The sequence below is a fragment of the Gadus morhua genome, chromosome 21, assembly GCF_902167405.1.
Source record: "Gadus morhua chromosome 21, gadMor3.0, whole genome shotgun sequence".
In the NCBI taxonomy this organism is placed as follows: Eukaryota; Metazoa; Chordata; class Actinopteri; order Gadiformes; family Gadidae; genus Gadus; species Gadus morhua.
Genome location: NC_044068.1, coordinates 3,634,695 through 3,654,705, shown reverse-complemented (window position 1 = coordinate 3,654,705; position 20,011 = coordinate 3,634,695). Strand labels below are relative to the sequence as shown.

The 20,011-nt window shown below is 50.8% G+C and overlaps 1 protein-coding gene across 4 annotated transcripts in view; it reads right to left on the bottom strand.

Moving 5' to 3' along the window:
• Window positions 1–10,637: 10,637 nt before the first annotated feature.
• Window positions 10,638–20,011, bottom strand: part of rps6kc1 (ribosomal protein S6 kinase polypeptide 1) — a 34,585-nt gene continuing 25,211 nt past the window's right edge. For 2 of the 4 annotated variants that reach the window (XM_030345413.1, XM_030345410.1), the window contains 4 exons: window positions 18,832–18,914; window positions 14,697–14,792; window positions 13,321–13,418; window positions 10,638–10,710 (listed from right to left, as the gene is read on the bottom strand). In XM_030345413.1, coding sequence (XP_030201273.1) covers window positions 10,659–10,710; window positions 13,321–13,418; window positions 14,697–14,792; window positions 18,832–18,914 — 329 coding nt within the window. In that variant the 3' untranslated portion in view covers window positions 10,638–10,658. Of the gene's footprint in view, window positions 10,711–11,142; window positions 12,275–13,320; window positions 13,419–14,696; window positions 14,793–18,831; window positions 18,915–20,011 lie in introns of those variants that run through there. The other 2 variants (XM_030345411.1, XR_003974319.1) reach the window with 2 other exon arrangements.

Below are 20,011 nucleotides of genomic sequence, written 5' to 3'. Positions count from 1 at the left end.
GGGGGGGGGATGGATGTGGTTGGTCACTGGTTTGAGAATAGGGGATTGTTGGATCGAGTATCTGATGGGATGTGTGTGTGTGTGTGTACACCCGTGTGTGTGTGTGTGTGTGTGTGTGTGTGTGTGTGTGTGTGTGTGTGTGTGTGTGTGTGTGTGTGTCGGTGTCGGTGCGCTCGTGTGTTTGTGTGTGTGTGAGATTGTGTGTTTGTGTGTGTGCCAGCTCGGGTTTGTGTGTGTGTGTGTGTGTGTGTGTGTGTGTGTGTGTGTGTGTGTGTGTGTGTGTGTGTGTGTGTGTGTGTGTGTGTGTGTGTGTGTGTGCATTGGGAGGGATCCGAGGGGACAGTATCAGATGCCCCCCCCCCCCCCCCCCCTAAAGACGGCGGCCGGGACAACAATGTGAAATCACAGCTCTTTCAGGCGGCCCCCATCTGCCGCCACGGAGCGCGCTCAGTGCGTGCCACTTGGCTTAAACGCGTCCCATCAGCCATCACAAAAGCCCCCGGTCTAATCACGGGGAGGCCACCGGGGCCAAGACCGCCGCGCAAGGAGCCAAGGAACCCACCAGAATCAACAACCCATTCTCCCAAGATCACACACACACACACACACACGGGCGCACATGGGCACACACACACACACACACACACACAGATAAAGGAAAATGTAGGACATGGTGAGACGCAGAGTACGGGCTACGACTGGGAGTAAAGGCCCGAGGAGAAAGTGTGGAATGACTTCATCCACCGTCGGAATCCCTGGGACCCGTTCACCGTTCCAACGAGAACTCCAATTTAGCCCTTAATTGATTTGCTCGTTATGCCTCCACCCTGCATACCGCCGCGTCACATGCTATACACCGCAGTATAGCTCAACTCATAACGGGCCATGGAGGGCGTCAGCGTTAATTAAGAGGAAACTCGTTCATGCGCAGAGGAGATATTACTGTTCGTCGACAGTAAGTAAAACTTCAGAAACCATAAATCGTATAACCGCTGGGTCTATGTCTCTTTCACCAACAACTCTCTCTCTCTTCATCTCTCTTTCTTTTTGCCTCTATCTCGCTCTCTTTCTCTCTCTGTTTTTCTGTCCCTCTCTCTTCATCTCTCTCTTCCCCTTTCCTTCTCTCTCTCTAACTCACTCGCTCCCCTTCACTCTCACTCTCTCTAACTCTCTCTCTCCCCCTTTCCCCCTCTCTCTCGCTCTCCACCTCTCCTTTCCTCTCTCCCTCTCTCCTTCTCTCCCTCTCTCCCGCTCTCTCCCTCTCTCTCTCTCTCTCCCTCTCTCCTTCCCTCTCTCTCCCTCACCCTCTCTCTCTCTCTCTCCCTGTCTCTCCCTCTCCCTCCTCTCTCTCCCTCCCTCCCCTTCTTCCTCCCTCCCCCTCTCCCCCTCTTAATTTGTGTGAGAGCAGGTCATCAGTGGAAGAACATTAGAATAATGTAAATTGATGGTGGGAGACCCGCGAACGGCAACACATGCCATCTTCCCTATTTGCATGGCTTTGTGCTCCGGGACGATTATGTCATTATCCTGCGTGTTCACGTGTGGAGGGTGACAGGTGGGCAAAGCATCCATTTGGTGCCAAGGAAAGCCTCGCGCCCGCTCTATCCGTCTCCATCTCGTTCACTCGCTCTTCCCTTCACCTTGCCTTAATTGCATGAGTGGGTTTGGTTATTTTTTTCCAAACCACCTCTTCTTTGTTTTCTGTGGGACTCACGCCGTTGTTTTCCAGCTACTGTACGTTACGATGGCTGTTTAAATAAAAGCCGAAATGGCGATAGATGAGAGATTAGAAAGGGCTTCCACATGCAGTAAATCAGACCAGAAACAAGCCCTTGAGTTAGCTTTTTTGTCTCTTGGTTTTTTAGTCGTTAAATCGAAAAAGGATTCCGAAACGATGAAAGATAATGCATTTTCAAACCTAATTTCAAAGAAAATGTTGACGTATAATCCAAAAGGGCAGTTCCAGAAGTCTATTAAAGCAATAAAGTAGAGCCACCGGCTGGTCCAGCAGCCAATAGACGGTCCACAGTCCAACCCTGTCCCTCCATACCGCCTCATACAGGGAGACTAAAGTGAGTTTCTTCTTTGTGTTTCAGCTCTCGCTGTTGTTCAGTTTTAGCCTTTACAACGCTTTGTGAATTCCAAAACTGAAAGCTATTAGAAATAAAAGTATAAATACAAATAATTACTATTATTATGTTAGACACAAGTCCAACAACTAACAGAAAACGTACAGTACTTTTACTTAGATTACACAAGCCTGGCTCCACGTTATTCTTCTCTGTCGCTTTTAAAAAGTGCATTTTATTAACCGTGACACAAGGCGACTCTCATCTGGGTTCTGCCCCCGGTGGTCGGAGGAATCCATAACCCCGCGGAGCTGTCACTCACAACGATCCACCAGTCAACAATATTATCCTAACCCTCCGTCGCCCGAGGGGTATTCCCCGCGCCTCCTCGCCCCGATTGTCTCGCAGCGAGGGGGGTTTCGGACCCCTCTTCCACACCACGGATGGACAGTTCCAGCGGAAACCAGACCTGTTTTTATTTAAAGAAAAACCCCAGAATCGGGGTTCATAAGTGAGAGTCAGCTGCGACGCTTCCCGTCCTCAGAGGATGCGGGAAGTGGCTCGGCCTCATCAGCGGACTTAAGAAAACAGGCCCCGAAGCCGAGCGCCGTGACCTCCGACCGCGGCCTGTGTACGCCGCCTCCGCCGTACATGGTCGACACTTCCTGTCCTCATCAAGATGAGGAAGAGGAGACCACCTGCTGACCTCGCGGCCTCCACCCGGTCACCCCCACATGTCTGTGTCTGTGTGCACACGTTAGATGTGACTAAGTGTGTTTGTGTGTGTTTTGAGTGTGTGCGCTTGTGTGTGTGTGTGTGTGTGTGTGTGTGTGTGTGTGTGTGTGTGCGTGTGTGTGTGTGCGTGCGTGCGTGCGTGCGTGCGTGCGTGTGTTGCAGGGTGTCAATGTCTTTGTTTGTGTGTTTGTGGGTGTGTAAGTAACTGTGGATGCATGCTTGGGTGTGGGAATTTACGTGAATTTGCATATGTGTAAGTGTCTATGTATGGACTTTCGTTTTGTGTCTGTGTGTGTGTTTTGGTGTGAGGGTGCAAGTGTGTGTGTGTGTGTGTGCATGTTAATGTGGTTGTGTGTGTGCATGGGTCTTAATTTACCGTTACGACAACCGTAAGCAAGTTCCCACTTTTGACTTCCGTCAAACGCAACACAAACAGTTCCCACACTCAGACCGCACACAAACGCACACCAACCATACACACACCAACCAGCCGAACACACAACAACCACACACACACACACACACACACACACACCTCATGTGCACTCACACACACCAGCCGCTCAAACCACACACGCACAGACACACCAGCAACACATACCACCAACCACACACACACACACACCAGCAACACATACCAACCACACACACACACACACACACAATCGGCCACACACACACACCCACACCCACACAAATCGGCCACACACACACCAACCACACACACACCTCTTCCCCCAGTGGATCAGTGTCGCCGACCGAATTAAAACCCGGTCTGAATGCGCTGCGTCGCGGCGGCGGCGACGCGCGGCAGACAGGAGGCCATTAGAGCCGTCCACGCAGTCTCCAGGCTGTTGTCGTGGCGTGGGGAGATGTCGGGCAACACGTTTATCTCACTGGCAGGGCGGCCGCGGCGGGGGGGGGGGGGGGGGGGGGGGGGGGGGGCGCGCAGGGGGGGGGGGCGGAGGTCCTTACACCTCCTCCTGTGGAACCTCTTAGCGCGCCATAATCAGGAGTGATAATGTGTCTCATTCTATGCTAATGTGTGTGTTTTACAGCAATCAGGCAACAGGTGATGATAGCGCCACGGCGGGAGATGTGTGTGTTTGTGTGTGTGTGTGTGTACGTGTACGTGTGTCTGCGTGGGTGTGTGTGGTTGTGTGTGTGTGCGTGCGTGTGTGTGTGAACGTGTGTGTGAGTGGGTGTGTGTGTGTGTGTGTACGGGTGTGTGCGTGGGTGTGTGTGGGTGTGCACATGAGGTCTGTGTGTGTGTGTGTGTGTGTGTGTGTGCGCATGAGATGTATGTGTGTGTGTATCTGTGTTTGTGTGTGTGTGTGTGTGTGTGTGTGTGTGTGTGTGTGTGTGTGTGTGTGTGTGTGTGTGTGTGTGTGTGTGTGTGTGTGTGTGTGTGTGTGTGTGTGTGTGCAGGAGAGAGAGAAAGCACATGTGTGGATGCAAGGGACCATTAGTGACTTCCCAGGTCCTCTTCAGGAATACAATGGGTGGCGAAATTGCTTTAATGGAAAAACAGGCTAATGTGAGACATCCAATGGGTGTGCGCGCACACACAGAAACGCGTACACACACACACACACACACACGTACACACACACACACACACACACACACACACACACACACAAGCGCCCACAAACCACCTTCGTGAATCACTTAAGCTGTTGAGAGGTAGAAAAAGGGAGGATGCTATCACTTAGGCTTAAACAGAAAAAGAGAGAGGGGGTTTGAGGAGAGAGAGAGAGAGAGAGAGAGAGAGAGAGAGAGAGAGAGAGAGAGAGAGAGAGAGAGAGAGAGAGAGAGAGGGAGAGAGAGAGAGAGAGAGAAAGATGGGAGAGAGAAAGATGGGAGAGAGAAAGAGATGTGAGAGGGGAGAGAGAGGGGAGAGGGGAGAGAGAGGGGCGAGATAGAGAGAGACAGGGGGTGAGAAAAAAGAGGGAAAAGAGACAGGGGGGGAGAAAGAGAGAGAGAGAGAGAGAGTGAGGTATTGCCGAAACAGTAATGTATTCAATGAGTTATTTAAGGTAGTTATAGCTATATAAATATTAAAGTTATGTATTTGTCCCACGTGATGCATACGTATATTAAATAAAATCCCCAGTCTACACATCGTGAAACATCTGCTTGGAATAAACTGCAGACTTCAGGATAATCCAGGAACCAAGGAAAACTACGATTCAGCTTACTGAAAATTGCAAGAATAGCATGGACGAAAATAAACCGCTTTGATTTGAGTCAAGAAGAAAATGCACAATATAATGTATATCTAAGATTCGCCTTCCCGTCATTTATGGTATCTCCTTAGTCTTTTCATATCCTGTTATATCCCTAGAAGGTTTTAAATCGTTCTTCCAATGTTTCCTTCTTCCTAATTGGTCGTCTCTGGTCTTCCTAATCATCTCTCTATGCAGGGCCTCTGCTGTTAATCATAATGTATAATAATGTTTCATATATGTCTAATAAAAATGATAGGTCCTTTGTTGTCCTTATAGCGTCTTCCTTCTTCCTCATAGGTCTCTTTTTTTACCTTATAAGGTCTTCCTTTGTCCTCATAGGTCACCTGTTGTCCAAACAAGGTATTCCTTCCTCCTGATAGGTCTCTTTTGACCTTATAAGATCTTCCTCCCTCCTTGTAGGTTACCTGTTGTCCTAATAAAGTCTTTAATCCTTAAGGGTCCTCTCTTGTCCTTATAAGGTCTTCCTCCCTCCTTATAGGTTACCTGTTGTCCTAATAAGGTCTTTAATCCTTAAGGGTCCTCTGTTGTCCTTATAAGGTCTTCCTTCCTTTTATAAGCCACCTCATAAGGTCTTTAATCCTTAAAGGTCCGCTGTGGTCCTAACAAGGTGTTCTTAAGGACAACGGGAGGACTCTGATTGTCCTTATACGGGCATCCTTCCCCCTGTTGGCTCCCCTGTCGTCCCCACGGGGGTCTTAGCAAACACGGCGGAGAGCGGACAGCTGTGCGAGGGGGCGGTCATAAAGCGCATTATAATAAACTTCGGAAATTGCCGCGGATAACGAGGCCTCATTAGCATAACTTCGAACGTACAATGTGTACGATCCCTTCTCATCTCGGTGGGGCTCACTCACACACACACAGACACACACACAGGTGTGCGTGTCACAAACACTTAGACAAACACACACACACACACACACACACACACAGGGGCGTGTTCGTTTAAGACAAGGCACGTCTCCCCTCTAAACGGTCTCATCTGTGGGCTCCTCAAGGCCGGGGGCCCAGGGAGGGGGGGGTAGGGGGGGGCCGGGGGGCGGGAGCATCTGTGTGACTGCGGGCCATGCCATAAGGTAGAGGGTCCCAGGGCCCGGACCCCGTCCCACCAGAGAGCCCCAGTCGTCCCTGATCAGGGAGGACTTTCACCCACCGTCACCCGCTGACACCACACAGAGGTACACACACACGTAGAGGTACACGCAGGTACACACACACACACACACACACACACACACACACACACACACTCATAGAGGTATCATCACATATCCACAGAGACACAGACACACATACACACTTGGTTCCCCCCCCACCCCCCCACCCACCCGTCACACCCCATCATTTGTCTGTGTACCCCCACCTCTAGCCCCCCTCCTCCTCTCCTCTTCGGCTCCTCTGGTGTGTGTGTGTGTGTGTGTGTGTGTGTGTGTGTGTGTGTGTGTGTGTGTGTGATCACCGCTCCTCGGAGGAACAGACGGATTATGGGATGTCACACCAGCCCACTTTCCTGGGAACGTCTTCTTAAAAGGCGTCACATCCCCCGGGTCGCCCGCGGCAACCCCCAGCGGCCCCCCACATGGGGAGGGGAGAAAGTGATCTGATGGAGATCTCTCTCTCTCTCTCTCTCTGACAGTCTCTCTTTCTCTTTTCCTTTCTCCCTCTCCCTCTCTCTCCCCCTCTCTCTCTCTCTCTCTCTCTCTCCCTCTCCCTCTCTCTCCCTCTCCCTCTCCCTCTCTCTCCCCCTCTCTCTCCCTCTGCCTCTCTCTCTCTTTATCTCTTTCTCACGTTCATCGAAGCCCAGCATCCGCAAATGTCAACAGGGCATGAGTGTGTTCCTTTTTCCATGTGTGTATGTGTGTGTGTGTGTGCGTGTCTGCCTGAGCGTGTGTGCGTGTGTGTGCACATTTGTGTGTGTGTGTGTGTGGAGGAGCTTTTATTCAGGGCCCTCTGAGCCTCTCGCCTGATTCACCGGATAACAAGCGAGAGAGAGAGAGAGAGAGAGAGAGAGAGAGAGAGAGAGAGAGAGAGAATTGAGCGGAAAAAAGGAACAAGGGAGGGAAGGGGGGAGAGAGGGAAGGGAGGGTTGGAAGGGGGAGAGGGAGAGAAGGGGGTGATGGGGGGGGGGGGCCCGCGCGCCGCGGCGGAGCCACAGAAGGTGTGTGCGGCCGAGCGCAAGGAAGCGGTTGAGACAGAGAGACAGAGCGCCGAGCTAATGCTAGGTTAGCGAGGCCGGCGCTAACGGCTAGCCCCTTCCACACACATCACAGAGGGCCGCCGCGCGACGAGAGGAGACACCCCGGGTCTGCGGGGGAGGGATGAGTCGTAGTGACACGTCTTTTGGGGGGGGGGGGGGACACCGGTCGCCTTCACACCGGCGGAGTATCATAGAGGGGGGGGGGGGGGATGCTACGGCGTATATATTTATAAACGTCTAAATGTAATGTGGCGGCAAGGTGAACAGGAACAGTGCTGAGAGCGAGGAGATAATCACCATCAGCCCTCCCGGTCACCGTACCTGCAGGAGGAGCCTGTTGTTGTTGTGGTGGATGTGGTTGTTTTTTCTATGCTGTGCAGCAAGGCACCTTGGGTAATTTGACTTGAGGTGGGATGACTTTGCTCCCAAGGTTATGCCAGGCGTTTAGGCTGTCCGTGTTCCTCTCCCTCCTGGTCTCCGTGTGTGTCTTTCTCTTGCTCTCTCTCTCTCTCTCTGACCGTCTCTCTTTCTCTCTCTGTATGTGTCTCTCTTCCCTCTCTCTCTCTCTCTCTGACCGTCTCTCTTTCTCTCTCTGTATGTGTCTCTCGTCCCTCTCTCTCTCTCTCACCTAATGTACGCACATATTGTACACACTAAATCTACATTGCACTTATTCATAGCACTTAATTGTGTAACATCTGCAGTAGCTGCTAGCATTGCTGTACACAGGGAATGGGTAAGCCTAGCGATTGTCAGTGCTTGCACTTGGCTCTATGACCATCTTTAATGTACCGACAGCGATATATTGTTTCACTTCTTATGACAAATGTACTTATTGTAAGTCGCTTTGGATAAAATTCCCTAAATGTAAATGTGGTTTAACTAAAGCTCGCTCTCTCAAAATCTCCCAAACGATCACACACACTACCCAGATCCAACTGCGACTCTTGCCATGCCCGCTCATCCAAAGGTCAGAGGTCAAACATGTTTGTTTCAATTTTTTCCCTCCATGTCCCCCCCCCCCCCCCCCCCTCTTCATTATACACCAAAACATATTTTCATCGCTCCGCTCTCCTGACCTGCAGGCCGGTTGCAGCGAACCCCCCCCCCCCCCGTCCGCTAGAGTTAGCTTGCTGCTCCCTGTGACCCTGCCTGTTTTGCGGGGGGGGGGGGGGGGGGGGGGGGGGGGCACGACAGAGACTAATGAACCGCCACCGAGAGGGGAGGGGGGCAGTGAGGGACCGGGGGGTGGCACCGCTGGGACCTGACCTCGTCCCGAAGATGAAAGCAAACGCAACGCTTTGTTTTTTTTTAAATGCCTTTTAAGACCCCCCCCCCCCCCCCCCACCCTTAACCCCCACCACCCCTAGTTTGACCATCCTGGGGTAATTCGTTTAAATATATATAATATATATTTAAAAATAATTACTGTAAGTGATTTCTCTATTGTGTCTGGAGTGTCTGTTTCTCTTGGAGGAGGAATGAAAGGGGAACGAGAGCCTCTCACTGGCTGTGATCAGGCCCCGGTCAGGCCCCAGGCGAGGGGACATTAACCTTGCTCGACCGACAACTCACACCCATCATTAACGGAGAGAGAGAGATTATGATGACGCTATAATATTGTTAAGAACACAAGCGTTCATTATTCTGCATTTACCTTATCTCATGGTCGTTTGAATATACCGTCATGTAAATAACTGTTTTATTTTTTTTGTACGTTAGGGTTATAGAAAAAATTATTACTATATATTTTCATAAATATTTGCATCTGCATTATTTTTTTTACTAATTTTGTGTATTTTGTGGGGTATTTTTCTGTATCATGTAGTTTTTGTGTATGTTAACGTTAAAGCCAACACGTCGTCTTTTCTTAACATGCCTAACGCACTGTAATCGCGATGGTTAATGCATACATTCTGTACCATATGTCCTTTCCTATACATCCCAGCTCTGAGTAAGTACTTCTCTCACCCTCGCTCTGAGTCAGATCATCACAGCTTATCAACATATCCCGCCCGTGTGTGAATGTGTGTCGGCTTAAGTGTCTGTGTTTGAATGTTTGAGTGTGTATGTGTGTGTCTTTATTGTGTTTTTTAACATACGTGTTTGTTTATGTGTGTGTTGGTGTATGTGTGTTTATTTACGTCTGTGTGTGTTTGTTTACGTGAGTGGGTTTTCGCACGCGTGTGTGTGTGTGTGTGTGTAGGCGTCGCGTCTCTCCTTAATGACATCATGGCTGTGACAGAGGCTGCAGAAGATGCCGCGGGTCTATGAGCTGGGGGGCTCTTCAGTTCGGTGTGCCCAGTGTGTGTGTGTGTGTGTGTGTGTGTGTGTGTGTGTGTGTGTGTGTGTGTGTGACCCTGGGCTACAGTAACCCCCCTGAGCCCCATGGAGGAAAGTCAAAGCATCAAAGAACAAAAAAAAAAGGAAAACAAATCCTGACCAACAGCAATATGACGTTGAGGACACACTACTGAGTGTGTGTGTGTGTGTGTGTTCTACACGTGTGTGTGTGTGTGCGTGTGTGTGGGGGGGGGTCTACTTGTGTTTGCTTGTGTGTTTAGGGAAATGCTACAGTAAATCAGAGGGGGATGGAGTGAGAGAAAGAGACAGAAAGAGAGACAGAGAGCATCAGAGAAAGAAAGAGCGTCAGAGAAAGAAAGAACGAGAAAGAGAGCGAGACAGAAAGACAGAGACCGTCAGAGAGAAAGAGAAAGAGGCCGTGACAGAGAAATAGAAAGAGAATGAGATGGGGATTGGGGGAGAGAGAGAGAGAGAGAGAGAGAGAGAGACACCCCGGGGTTGAGCTTGGTTCTGGGGGACGTTCTGAGCCTGCAGGCCGGGGGGAAGAAGGTTCTGGGGCTCAGACCGGGAGGCCTGGGCTGCCTGGTGGAAGTCCTTGGCATGTCCTCTTAAACCCCCCCCCCCACAGCCCCTTACAACCAGATGAGGTCTTCCCTTTGGTGTTTCACACAAACACACAACCAACCACACACACACACCTAAGTCTATTGTGTATTAAAAAAAACTGCTTCCAAGGCAAGTAACTTTGGAGTTACTTTGGAGAATGCAAAGTCAGGAACTCATGAAGCACTGAAGGACAACAACTAGAAGGAGTCTTACTGACAAAACAAACAGCTGAAGTTAGCGTTGCAAAAGGACAAGGACTTTCCCTTTATGAGAGTGACTTCACTGTGGCCTTGAACCACACATCTCCCATCTTACACACAGATGGAGATAGACAAAGCTGAGTAAGCTGGTGTGAAAGGAAACCAGTGTGGAACTGGGGTGTGAACGGCTGGCTGACTTGCAGTTCTTCTCTCACACTGAGAAGTATAGTGTTTATAGCGCTGTAGTATATGGGGTCAATGCGATTCATAAAAAAAATTATGTATATTTACCTTCTCAAGGCCGGACCCGCATTCTGAAAGTGTGAGGGTTTTGAAAGGGATCTGATCTAAAGAGAAGAAGTTCAAAGTTTTAGGTTGAGGTGATAACATGCAAGAGTAGGTTGAGATGATAACATGCAAGTGGAATTTTTTAATCACCATGTAATAAATAATCTTGTGAAACTTTACATGTTTCGTGTTTGTATTCATAAAAACTTATTTCGATATCTAACTTGACCCTTGTATCGGTGGTAACTATCTGTGACGAAGAGGGACTGTGTGTGTGCGTTCTTGTGTGTGTGCGTTCTTGTGCGTCTGTGCTTGTGTGTGTTGGCCCATATCATGGTCAGTGAGACACTCAACAGGATTGACAGCAGCTTTTTAGGAGTGTCATCAGACCTTGGCATCATAGAGATGAAATGTACCCTCAAACCATAAAGACAACACACACACTGGCCCCAGCAACCCCCACACACACACACATAAAGAAACAGGCCCCCTTATCGCTGATCATCCACATATTTATTTATTGGCGTGGCTTCAGTTCACCCGCAGAGCAGTTCAAACAGCATAGATTGAATAGGTAGCGTACCCTCGCAAAGCAGAGTGATCACTTCCATCTCTATGTCATGGAGTTGAATTGGGACTCGCCCCGTTGAGAGGTCTCTGTAAACACATTGTGCCGTATAGTAGTGCATTGGGGAATGCAGCCCCCGGTGATAAAAGTGAATATATGCATGTTTAACGTTTGGCGGGTTGGGTTGGGGGTGATTTGTGAGGCAGTGGTGGACGATCTAGGCATAAAAAGAGCGGGTGAACACGATGGAAGGGAGAGGTACCTGGCTTCATGCACAAAAAAAAAAAGAATCACAACATAGATCAAGGGTGGGTTTACAAGACGTTAGTTATTCATTTATTCATACGTTATCGTGTATATCGCACACGTTTCCTTGGATGCAGCGTGAGAACACTGTGCTTAAAGCCGCTGGGATCTCTACATCGTATAAATAACTCTTCTAGTATTCAAATAATTACAACTTCTACAAAAGACTACACCATTTCAAAGAGGCATGTCGAGATTAAACACAAAACGCCTTTTCTTTTTTCGGATTGGCAAAGGATCACCAAACGACAAAAACCAGTAGGGGCTGAGGTCTCTCCCAGTAAACAGCCAGTACGGCCCAGTGGGAGACGACTGGAACCCCATCGCCTAGCCCTTCGTCCTCATCGCTCGCTCGGCGGTGGCACTCAAAGTCACTTCCTGCTGTGCCTCCCGACGCCTCCTCTCCATCGCCGTCGGCAACCGTAAACAACCGCCGCCTCCCTCTCCCCGTTCAGAGTTGGCTGAGGGTCGTGGCGTGGTGACGGCGGGTATGGACGGAGAACAGGATGGGGGGGGGGGGTCTGATGTCACTTCCTGATAAGGGCGGATTGGTGCCCGATAGCTCTGTCGTGGTTATGGGGGCTCCTAGCTCGGTGCGATGCGTTCTTATGAAGGGTAAACAGGTCCGGGAAGAAAGGCGACGTCCTGGGCTTGTTGTGGAAGTGTCCGTTCCCAGTTGGTTTGGCCACTGCGAGCCATCGTACTGGTTAATGTGCATCACCAGGACCAGCGCTTATTCAGTTATTGCGCTGACGAATAAAAGTAATAAAAGTACCATCAGAAGTGATAGAAAACTGAAGTTAAGGAAGAGAATACTGCGTCGGTCTGGAAACTTGGAAACAAAAACAAGTCCGTCTGTAAATTGTCATCAGAGGCGGAACATTGAGAAGGAGGAGGGCAGAGACCTCCTGCACCACCACACTGAGTGTGTGTGATTCTCTGTGTGTGTCCCTTTGTGTACGTGTTTCACTGTGTGTGTGATTCTGTCTCTGTGTGTGATTCTGTCTCTGTGTGTGATTCTGTCTCTGTGTGAGTGTGTGTCTGTGTGAGTGTGTGTCTGTGTGTGATTCTGTCTCTGTGTGTGATTCTGTGTGTGTGATTCTGTCTCTGTGTGTGATTCTGTCTCTGTGTGTGATTCTGTCTCTGTGTGCGATTCTGTCTCTGCGTGTGATTCTGTCTCTGTGTGCGATTCTGTCTGTGTGTGAGTGTGTGTCTGTGTGTGTGATTCTGTCTCTGTGTGTGATTCTGTCTGTGTGTGATTCTGTCTGTGTGTGATTCTGTCTGTGTGTGAGATTCTGTCTGTGTGTGAGATTCTGTCTGTGTGTGTGATTCTGTCTCTGTGTGTGATTCTGTCTGTGTGTGCGATTCTGTCTCTGTGTGAGTGTGTGTCTCTGTGTGTGATTCTGTCTGTGTGTGATTCTGTCTGTGTGTGATTCTGTCTCTGTGTGTGATTCTGTCTGTGTGTGATTCTGTCTGTGTGTAATTCTGTCTGTGTGTGCGAATCTGTCTGTGTGTGCGATTCTGTCTCTGTGTGTGTGTGTCTGTGTGTGAGTGTGTGTCTGTGTGTGTGATTCTGTCTCTGTGTGTGATTCTGTCTGTGTGTGCGATTCTGTCTCTGTGTGTGTGCGATTCTGTCTCTGTGTGTGTGTGTCTGTGTGTGTGATTCTGTCTGAGTGTGTGATTCTGTTTGTCTGTCTGATTCTGTATTTGTGTGTGTGTGTTCCATCAGGGACTGGTCGAGTACAGGCCATACGAGGGTCCGCTCCCTCATGGGGGGGGGGGGGGGGGGCTTCACCTAGACCAGTCCACCCCCGCGAAGAAGGGGTGCGATTTGATGTCGTCTGCCCCGGCCCCCCCAGAGCCCAGTCGCTCCATCGGGTTGAACTGGAGGAGCTGCACACACACACACACACACACACACACACACACACACACACACACACACACACACACACACACACACACACACACACACACACACACTAAGAAGGGTGTCCGAGCAGAAGTAGCAGACAGTGTTAAGAATTCAAATGCATTATTAAATAAGAATAATTACTGCCGCTACTGCCGTGTTATGTTAACGTTTGCGAGCTACAAATACTCAACCGGGACATTTCAAGCAAGCCCGCTATCACGACGCCATCAGTCGATTTTAACGCTATTTAAATGTTTACAGAGGGCAGGGTGTTGTCGAGGGTGTTAGTGAGTAAGGGTGTTCAGCTTCCGCCCAGGAAAGTTCTGGGTTCAATGCCTGCATCCCCCCCTTCAGACAAATATACACACAATGCCTGACCCCTACCCAGTCCTGACGTATCCGTCCTCAAAGTCCGCTGTTTCGGAAGAAAGAATAGTAAACTGAAGATTTCCACCTGATTGCGAGTTGCTGTGTGTAGCTTTGCGCCTTCACAACTCACAAAAACACGCAGGGTTCTGTTTACTCACCGGACACCGAAGTATCCTCACCCAAAGGGTGGGAGGTGTTGTTTCCAACCGCGGCCCACACCGCCAGCGCAGACGTAGCATTAGCCCGCTCGCAGATTAAGCCGAGTGCGTAATGGGCGTTCATAATTTGGGACAAAAACAAATAGCGAGGCGGGGTGCCGGGCTGCTTTGAGTGCGGATGAGGCGATCCAAAGCCAATCCAAAGGATCTGTCGGCCCCCAACGGAAAGAGGCCTAGTTTAAGTTCTGCCCAGGGAGCCGACACCACCGGGGGGTCAACTGTGTCCAATCCCGCCGGCCAGACCCAGCATATTGGATTCATTGCAGATTTAAACGGCATTAAAATCAAAGATAAGTGCAGCCTAGTCTTATTAATACACATCTAAAAGATTACCAGTTAGGGATTAGCAATTAGCTAGGAAATATTAGCAAGGGGCGAGAGCTCTCTTTAGCGTGCCGCGGACGTGGCCGCCGGTCGGGTTGGGGGGGGGGGGGGCGACCACGCTGGACATATAGCCCCTCGTAATCCCCCCCCCCCCCCCCCCCTCGGCCCCCGCACACAAATTGCAAAACGATTTAATAACGGAAAGAGTGATGAAGAGGCGTTATGTTGCGCGGCCCACGCTAAGCAGCCCCGAGCCGTTTGATCCCATATGCAAGACGACCGCGGGCGGTTTGAAATAATAATAACACAGGAAGGGGGGTGAGGTAGGGAGGGTGGGGTTCTCACCTGGCCCAGGAGAGACCCCGCCTCCTCCGTCAGAGAGTCCGGGACGCTGAGAGCGGTGTGGCGGCTGATCCCGGCGGGATGGCACTGCAACAGGGACTGAGAGAGAGAGAGAGAGAGAGAGAGAGAGAGAGAGAGAGAGAGAGAGAGAGAGAGAGAGAGAGAGAGAGAGAGAGAGAGAGAGAGAGAGAGAGAAAGAGAAAGAGAGAGAGAGAGAGAGAGAGAGAGAGAACGAGAGAGAGCGAGCGAGAGAGAGAGAGAACGAGAACGAGAGAGAACGAGAGCGAGAGCGAGAGAGAGAGAGAGTGTAAATAGACAGGCGGTGAAGGGAGGGGGGGGAGTGTGGTCAGGAGGGAGGGTGAGGGTAAGGGCAGGGCCGGAAGGACATGGAGGGGTGGGAGAGGGGGGGGGGGGGGGGGGCCCGCGGAGGACCGGACAGACAGGAGGAGACCCGCGAGGGACAGGGCACCTGAAACAACACTGATGGAGCCACAACAGCCAGGGGGGTTTCAGCGGCCATGGAGCCCTTCTTGGAAAAGGCCCCTGGGCTTCCCCAACTCTGAGCAGAATGGGGGGGGGGGGGGGGGGGGGGGGCGGGTTAAAGGGAGGGATAATGCAGCGGGGGGGACCGGTACAGTAGTGGGTTTACGGTTCATTTATTAAGATGGTGTATTGTTTATTTTAAACCTAGTCTTATAAGGAGAAGAGCACAGCAAGATCCAATAGCTTGAATATGAGTTTCAAGAGATCTTTACCAATCATTTCAATATTTGACATGTCAAGAAATGGTTTTGTTGTTTATTTTAAACCTTCCAGGGACAAAAGCTTTAAAAGTTTGTTTCACGAGATTCTTTTAACCTTAATTCAAAACTTGACAGATCAACAAATAAAAAAAGCTTTTTTTATCCAAAAGCTTTTGGATAAAAGCTTGTGGAGTCCGCCAAACAAGCAGATGTAAACGGAGATACAGGACACCTCTCCCTGTGATTCGCTCACCACAGCCAGCTGGGCCGGACTAGCCTACTACCACACCCCCAAACTATGTCATCGAAGTGTGTGTGTGTGTGTTTGTGTGTGGGGAGGGGGGGGGGGGGGCAGGGAGTTCAGCCGCCATGAGTCTAGTCTCCGCCTCAACTACACCTCCCTGACAGCAGGGGGCGGTAGTGTGACGGCGCCGGTGAAGTCATTTCCTGTGCATCTTCCCCTATGGCGTCACCGGGGTGAGGTGGCGACAGTGGACCGTTTGTTTTGGCAGGCCCTGGGAATACGGAAGGACACTGGGAAAGCATTCCAGGACGTCGTTAACACAACACCTCCCCCTTAACTGAGGAATAAGGCTGGTATATATCGACTGGTATATATGAGCCGTCTCTTTAAGGAACCACCACAACACACCGTGCAAACACAGTGAGACGCAGCCTGAGGTCGACTCCAAGCAGTAACACAGAAATTCCCCCTTCAAAACGAGATTGTTTCATCTCAAGGGGTCATCTTATTAATGAATTTTTAAATATATGGGGCACAGAAGTGCAGATTTATCCTACACAAAAACTTCCGTGTGACGTGATTGATTTAGCAGACGCTTTTATTCGAAGCGACTTAAAACCATTCATACAGCCATTCACACAGCGACAGCGGAGTCAACCACGCAGGGCGACAGCCAGCTCGTCAGGAGCAGCTGGGGTGAGGTGTCTTACTCAGCGACACAACAACACTCTACTAGGAGAAGCCGGGGATCGAACTAGAAACCTTAAGGTTACCAAACAACCCGCTCTACCTCCTGAGCCACGTTCGCCCCCTCTGCCGTTAAAACTATACATACATTGGTTGGGGTGTGGAGGGGTGCTCATACCAGAGCTCTACCCAAGTCACAGCCGTTTCGCCTACACCACTACCACATCGGCCAGGTGATGAGGGTTTCAGAAAAAGCAACGAATGAAGGACGAATCTCATCGGTCAGGTGTTTTGAGTCCAGCGGTAGGATTAGTGAAAGTGTGCTCCGGTCAAAGCATCCATCACACTCTGTAGTATCTCACTCTGCAGTATATCACTCTGCATTGTCTCACACTGCAGTACCTCACGCTGTATCACTATCACTATGCAGTGTCTCACTCTATCACTCTGCAGTGTCTCACTCTGCAGTGTCTCACTCGGTATCACTCTGCAGTGTCTCACTCTGTATCACTCTGCAGTGTTTCAATCTGTATCACTCTGCAGTGTCTCACTCTGTAGTACCTCACTCTGTAGTACCTCACTCTGTGTATCACTCTGCAGTGTCTCACTCTGGATCACTCTACAGTACCTCACTCTGTGTATCACTCTGTAGTGTCTCACTCTGCAGCACCTCACTCTGTGTATCACTCTGCAGCACCTCACTCTGTATCACCCTGCAGTGTCTCACTCTGGATCACTCTACAGTACCTCACTTTGTATCACTCTGCAGTGTCTCACTCTGGATCACTCTACAGTACCTCACTCCGTGTGTCACTCTGCAGTGTCTCACACTGGATCACTCTGCAGTGTCTCACTCTGTATCACTGCAGATTCTCACTCTGTATCACTCTGCAGTACCTCACTCTGGGTCATCACAGTCTGCCGCTCCGACTGACACAACAAGAGACGGTCAGGGAGGGTGGAAATCGAAGGGTATGACGGTGTGTGTGTGTGTGTGTGTGTGTGTGTGTCGGTGTCAGTGTGTGTGTGTGAGTGTGTGTGTGTGTGGTCACATTAGCAGCCACAGGGGCTGAGGGTGGATGCTGTATTTTATCCAAACAGCCCCCCCACCCACACAAACACACACTCTCCATCCCACACACATGCTGTAGGAGATATGGCTGGGCTCCTTGCCACATTCAAGACCGCTCCGGGCAATATCTTATCCTGTAAGGATCAAGGGGAACTTTGTGTGTGTGTGTGTGTGTGTGCCTGTGTGTACGCCTGTGTGTACGCCTATGTGTGTGTGTGTGTGTGTGTGTGTCTCTATTTGTGTGTCTCTATCTGTGTGTGTGCTGCATCCAGACAGCCTCATCAAAGGAGACCGGGGGGGGGGGGGGGGATGGGGGGGCAGAGACTTTTTCCAGGTAACTGAGTGTTTGTTTTATTCAACGCCGCCGCGACGCCCTGGCTAACATGCTAACGGGCGCGCGGGACCGGCCGCGCCGAGTGCTGGCGGCGTATATGGAAATACGCCCGCTGGCAAGCGGTTGAAATTTATTCAAATGCAGGAGACAATGAAATATTGAAGGAGAGGATGCGTGCCTGAAGTGCATCTGTCTGCCAACATCCACATCCCTCCTCCACCCCCCCTCCTCCCCCGTCCTAGCACACAGCGACCAGAGAAAGGTGCGGTTTGGCGTGCGGACGGCAGCTTGTGTTAGTGTGCGCGCGTTTGTGTGTGTTGGTGCGTTGTGTGTGTGTGCGTGCGCGTGTGTGAGCGTTGGTGCGTTGCAGGGGTTTTGCCGTCAGTGTGTGACCGTGTGCTGGCCCCGGTTACGGCAGGACTCGACAAAGTCGGGTGGTGCCCTCCATCACTGTGAGCTCCGGGGCCACGCAGACCCCCACCCCCCCCAAACCCCCCCCCCCCCCCCCCAACCCCCCCGTAGAGGAGAGGGGACGCCCGCGTCTTCGGAGAGCCGCCCCGACTCAACCACCATCCTCCTCCTCCCGCGCCACCATCCTCCTGCTCCCGCTCCACCTTCCCGGGCCAGTCTGAGGTCAGAGCTCGCCGCTGCACCGGGTGGGGCTCCAGGAGCCAGCGGCGAGGCCCCTCGGAGGCCTGACCCCCCTGGCCCGGCAGATGGAGCTCAGGCTGGGGGGAGAAAGTCACACCGACACCCCTGGCACTCGCGAGAACCGGAGAGTGAGACGCCAGCCAAGACAAGTCTCTCTCGCTCGCTCGCTCTCTCTCACTCACACACACACACACACACACACACTGAAAAACAACTAAATAAATCCAGTGCTCTAGCGACCGCGCACGCACACACAGGAGCACACAGCGATACAAAACCTGGCAGCACCACAAAGGGTGGGTGTGAGCTGAAAGCCAAGACACCTACAGACACTCGACAGCACCTTGCACCGGAGATACTTTTTGGGCAGGGGGGGAGAGAATGACACTTTGACTTTTACGGCTTACCTTGCCAGTGAGCAGCTCAAACAAGATGGCTCCCAGGCTCCACCAATCGCACGCTGCCGTCTCCTCGCTGATCCCGCCCACCTCTACGGACAGAGAGGGGGAGAGAGAGGGGAAGAGAGAGGGAGAGAGAGCAATCCAATTAATACATAAATCAACAAGTGCAGTCATATATGTAAAGATAAAACAAGAGGCCATAATCATAATCTAAAAGATAAATTGACTTGGACTGGGTGGCAGGTATATAATCTGATACCGTAATTTCCCAATTTGCTTATTAATAAAACAATTGCTTTCCTTATGATGAAACTATGAAACCTCAGAATGACATTTATGGCTACTTTATATTTATTAGACCAAAAGGCTTAATTCAACATGTGCTCACTAGCATACGCACGCGGCCACACACACACACATACACACAACCACGCAAGTACGTGTCTCATAAAAGGGTGATTTGCATAATAAAAAGCAGTTAAATTGAGGAAACCGTCTGTGCCTCAACTTCACACCATCTGCATGACCCGACCTCACACACACACACACACACACACACACACACACACACACACACACACCCCCCCCCACTAGAAGTGAGTCTCACACATAAACGCGTATATTCTTAGACTCTGGTCTGCAAACAGGGGCTATTGCAGGAGTAGGTATATAAAGTCCTGCTTCCCTTTGTCTGCATTACTACCAGCTGTCCTGGTGGCGAACGGGGGAAGCAGGAGCACAACTAAAGATTAAAGTGATGCTCACTCCAACACACACACCTTTTACTTGTTCTCTGTGTGCGCGTGTGTCGGTTAGCATGGATGTGTGTGTGTGCGAGTGCGTGAGCTTGTGTTGGTGTGTATGCGAGTGTGTGTGTGTGTGTGTGTGTGTGTGTGTGTGTGTGTGTGTGTGGTTAGTGTGCCTGTTTGTGTGAGAGAACAGCATAGAGCCACCATTTACTTGTTCGGTGTGCGTGTATTTGTTGTGTGTGTGTGTCTGTGTGTGTGCACGAGTGAGTGTGGATGTATGCGTGCTTGAGCGTGTGTGCGCGCATGCATGCGAGAGAGCGTGCGTGCGTATATGCATGCGTGCGTGCGTGCGTGCGTGTCTGTGAGAGACAGCAGCTTATCAAGGTGAACATTTAGCGAGCTCTCGGTCCACTCCTCAGCAGCCCGTCCTGGGTCTG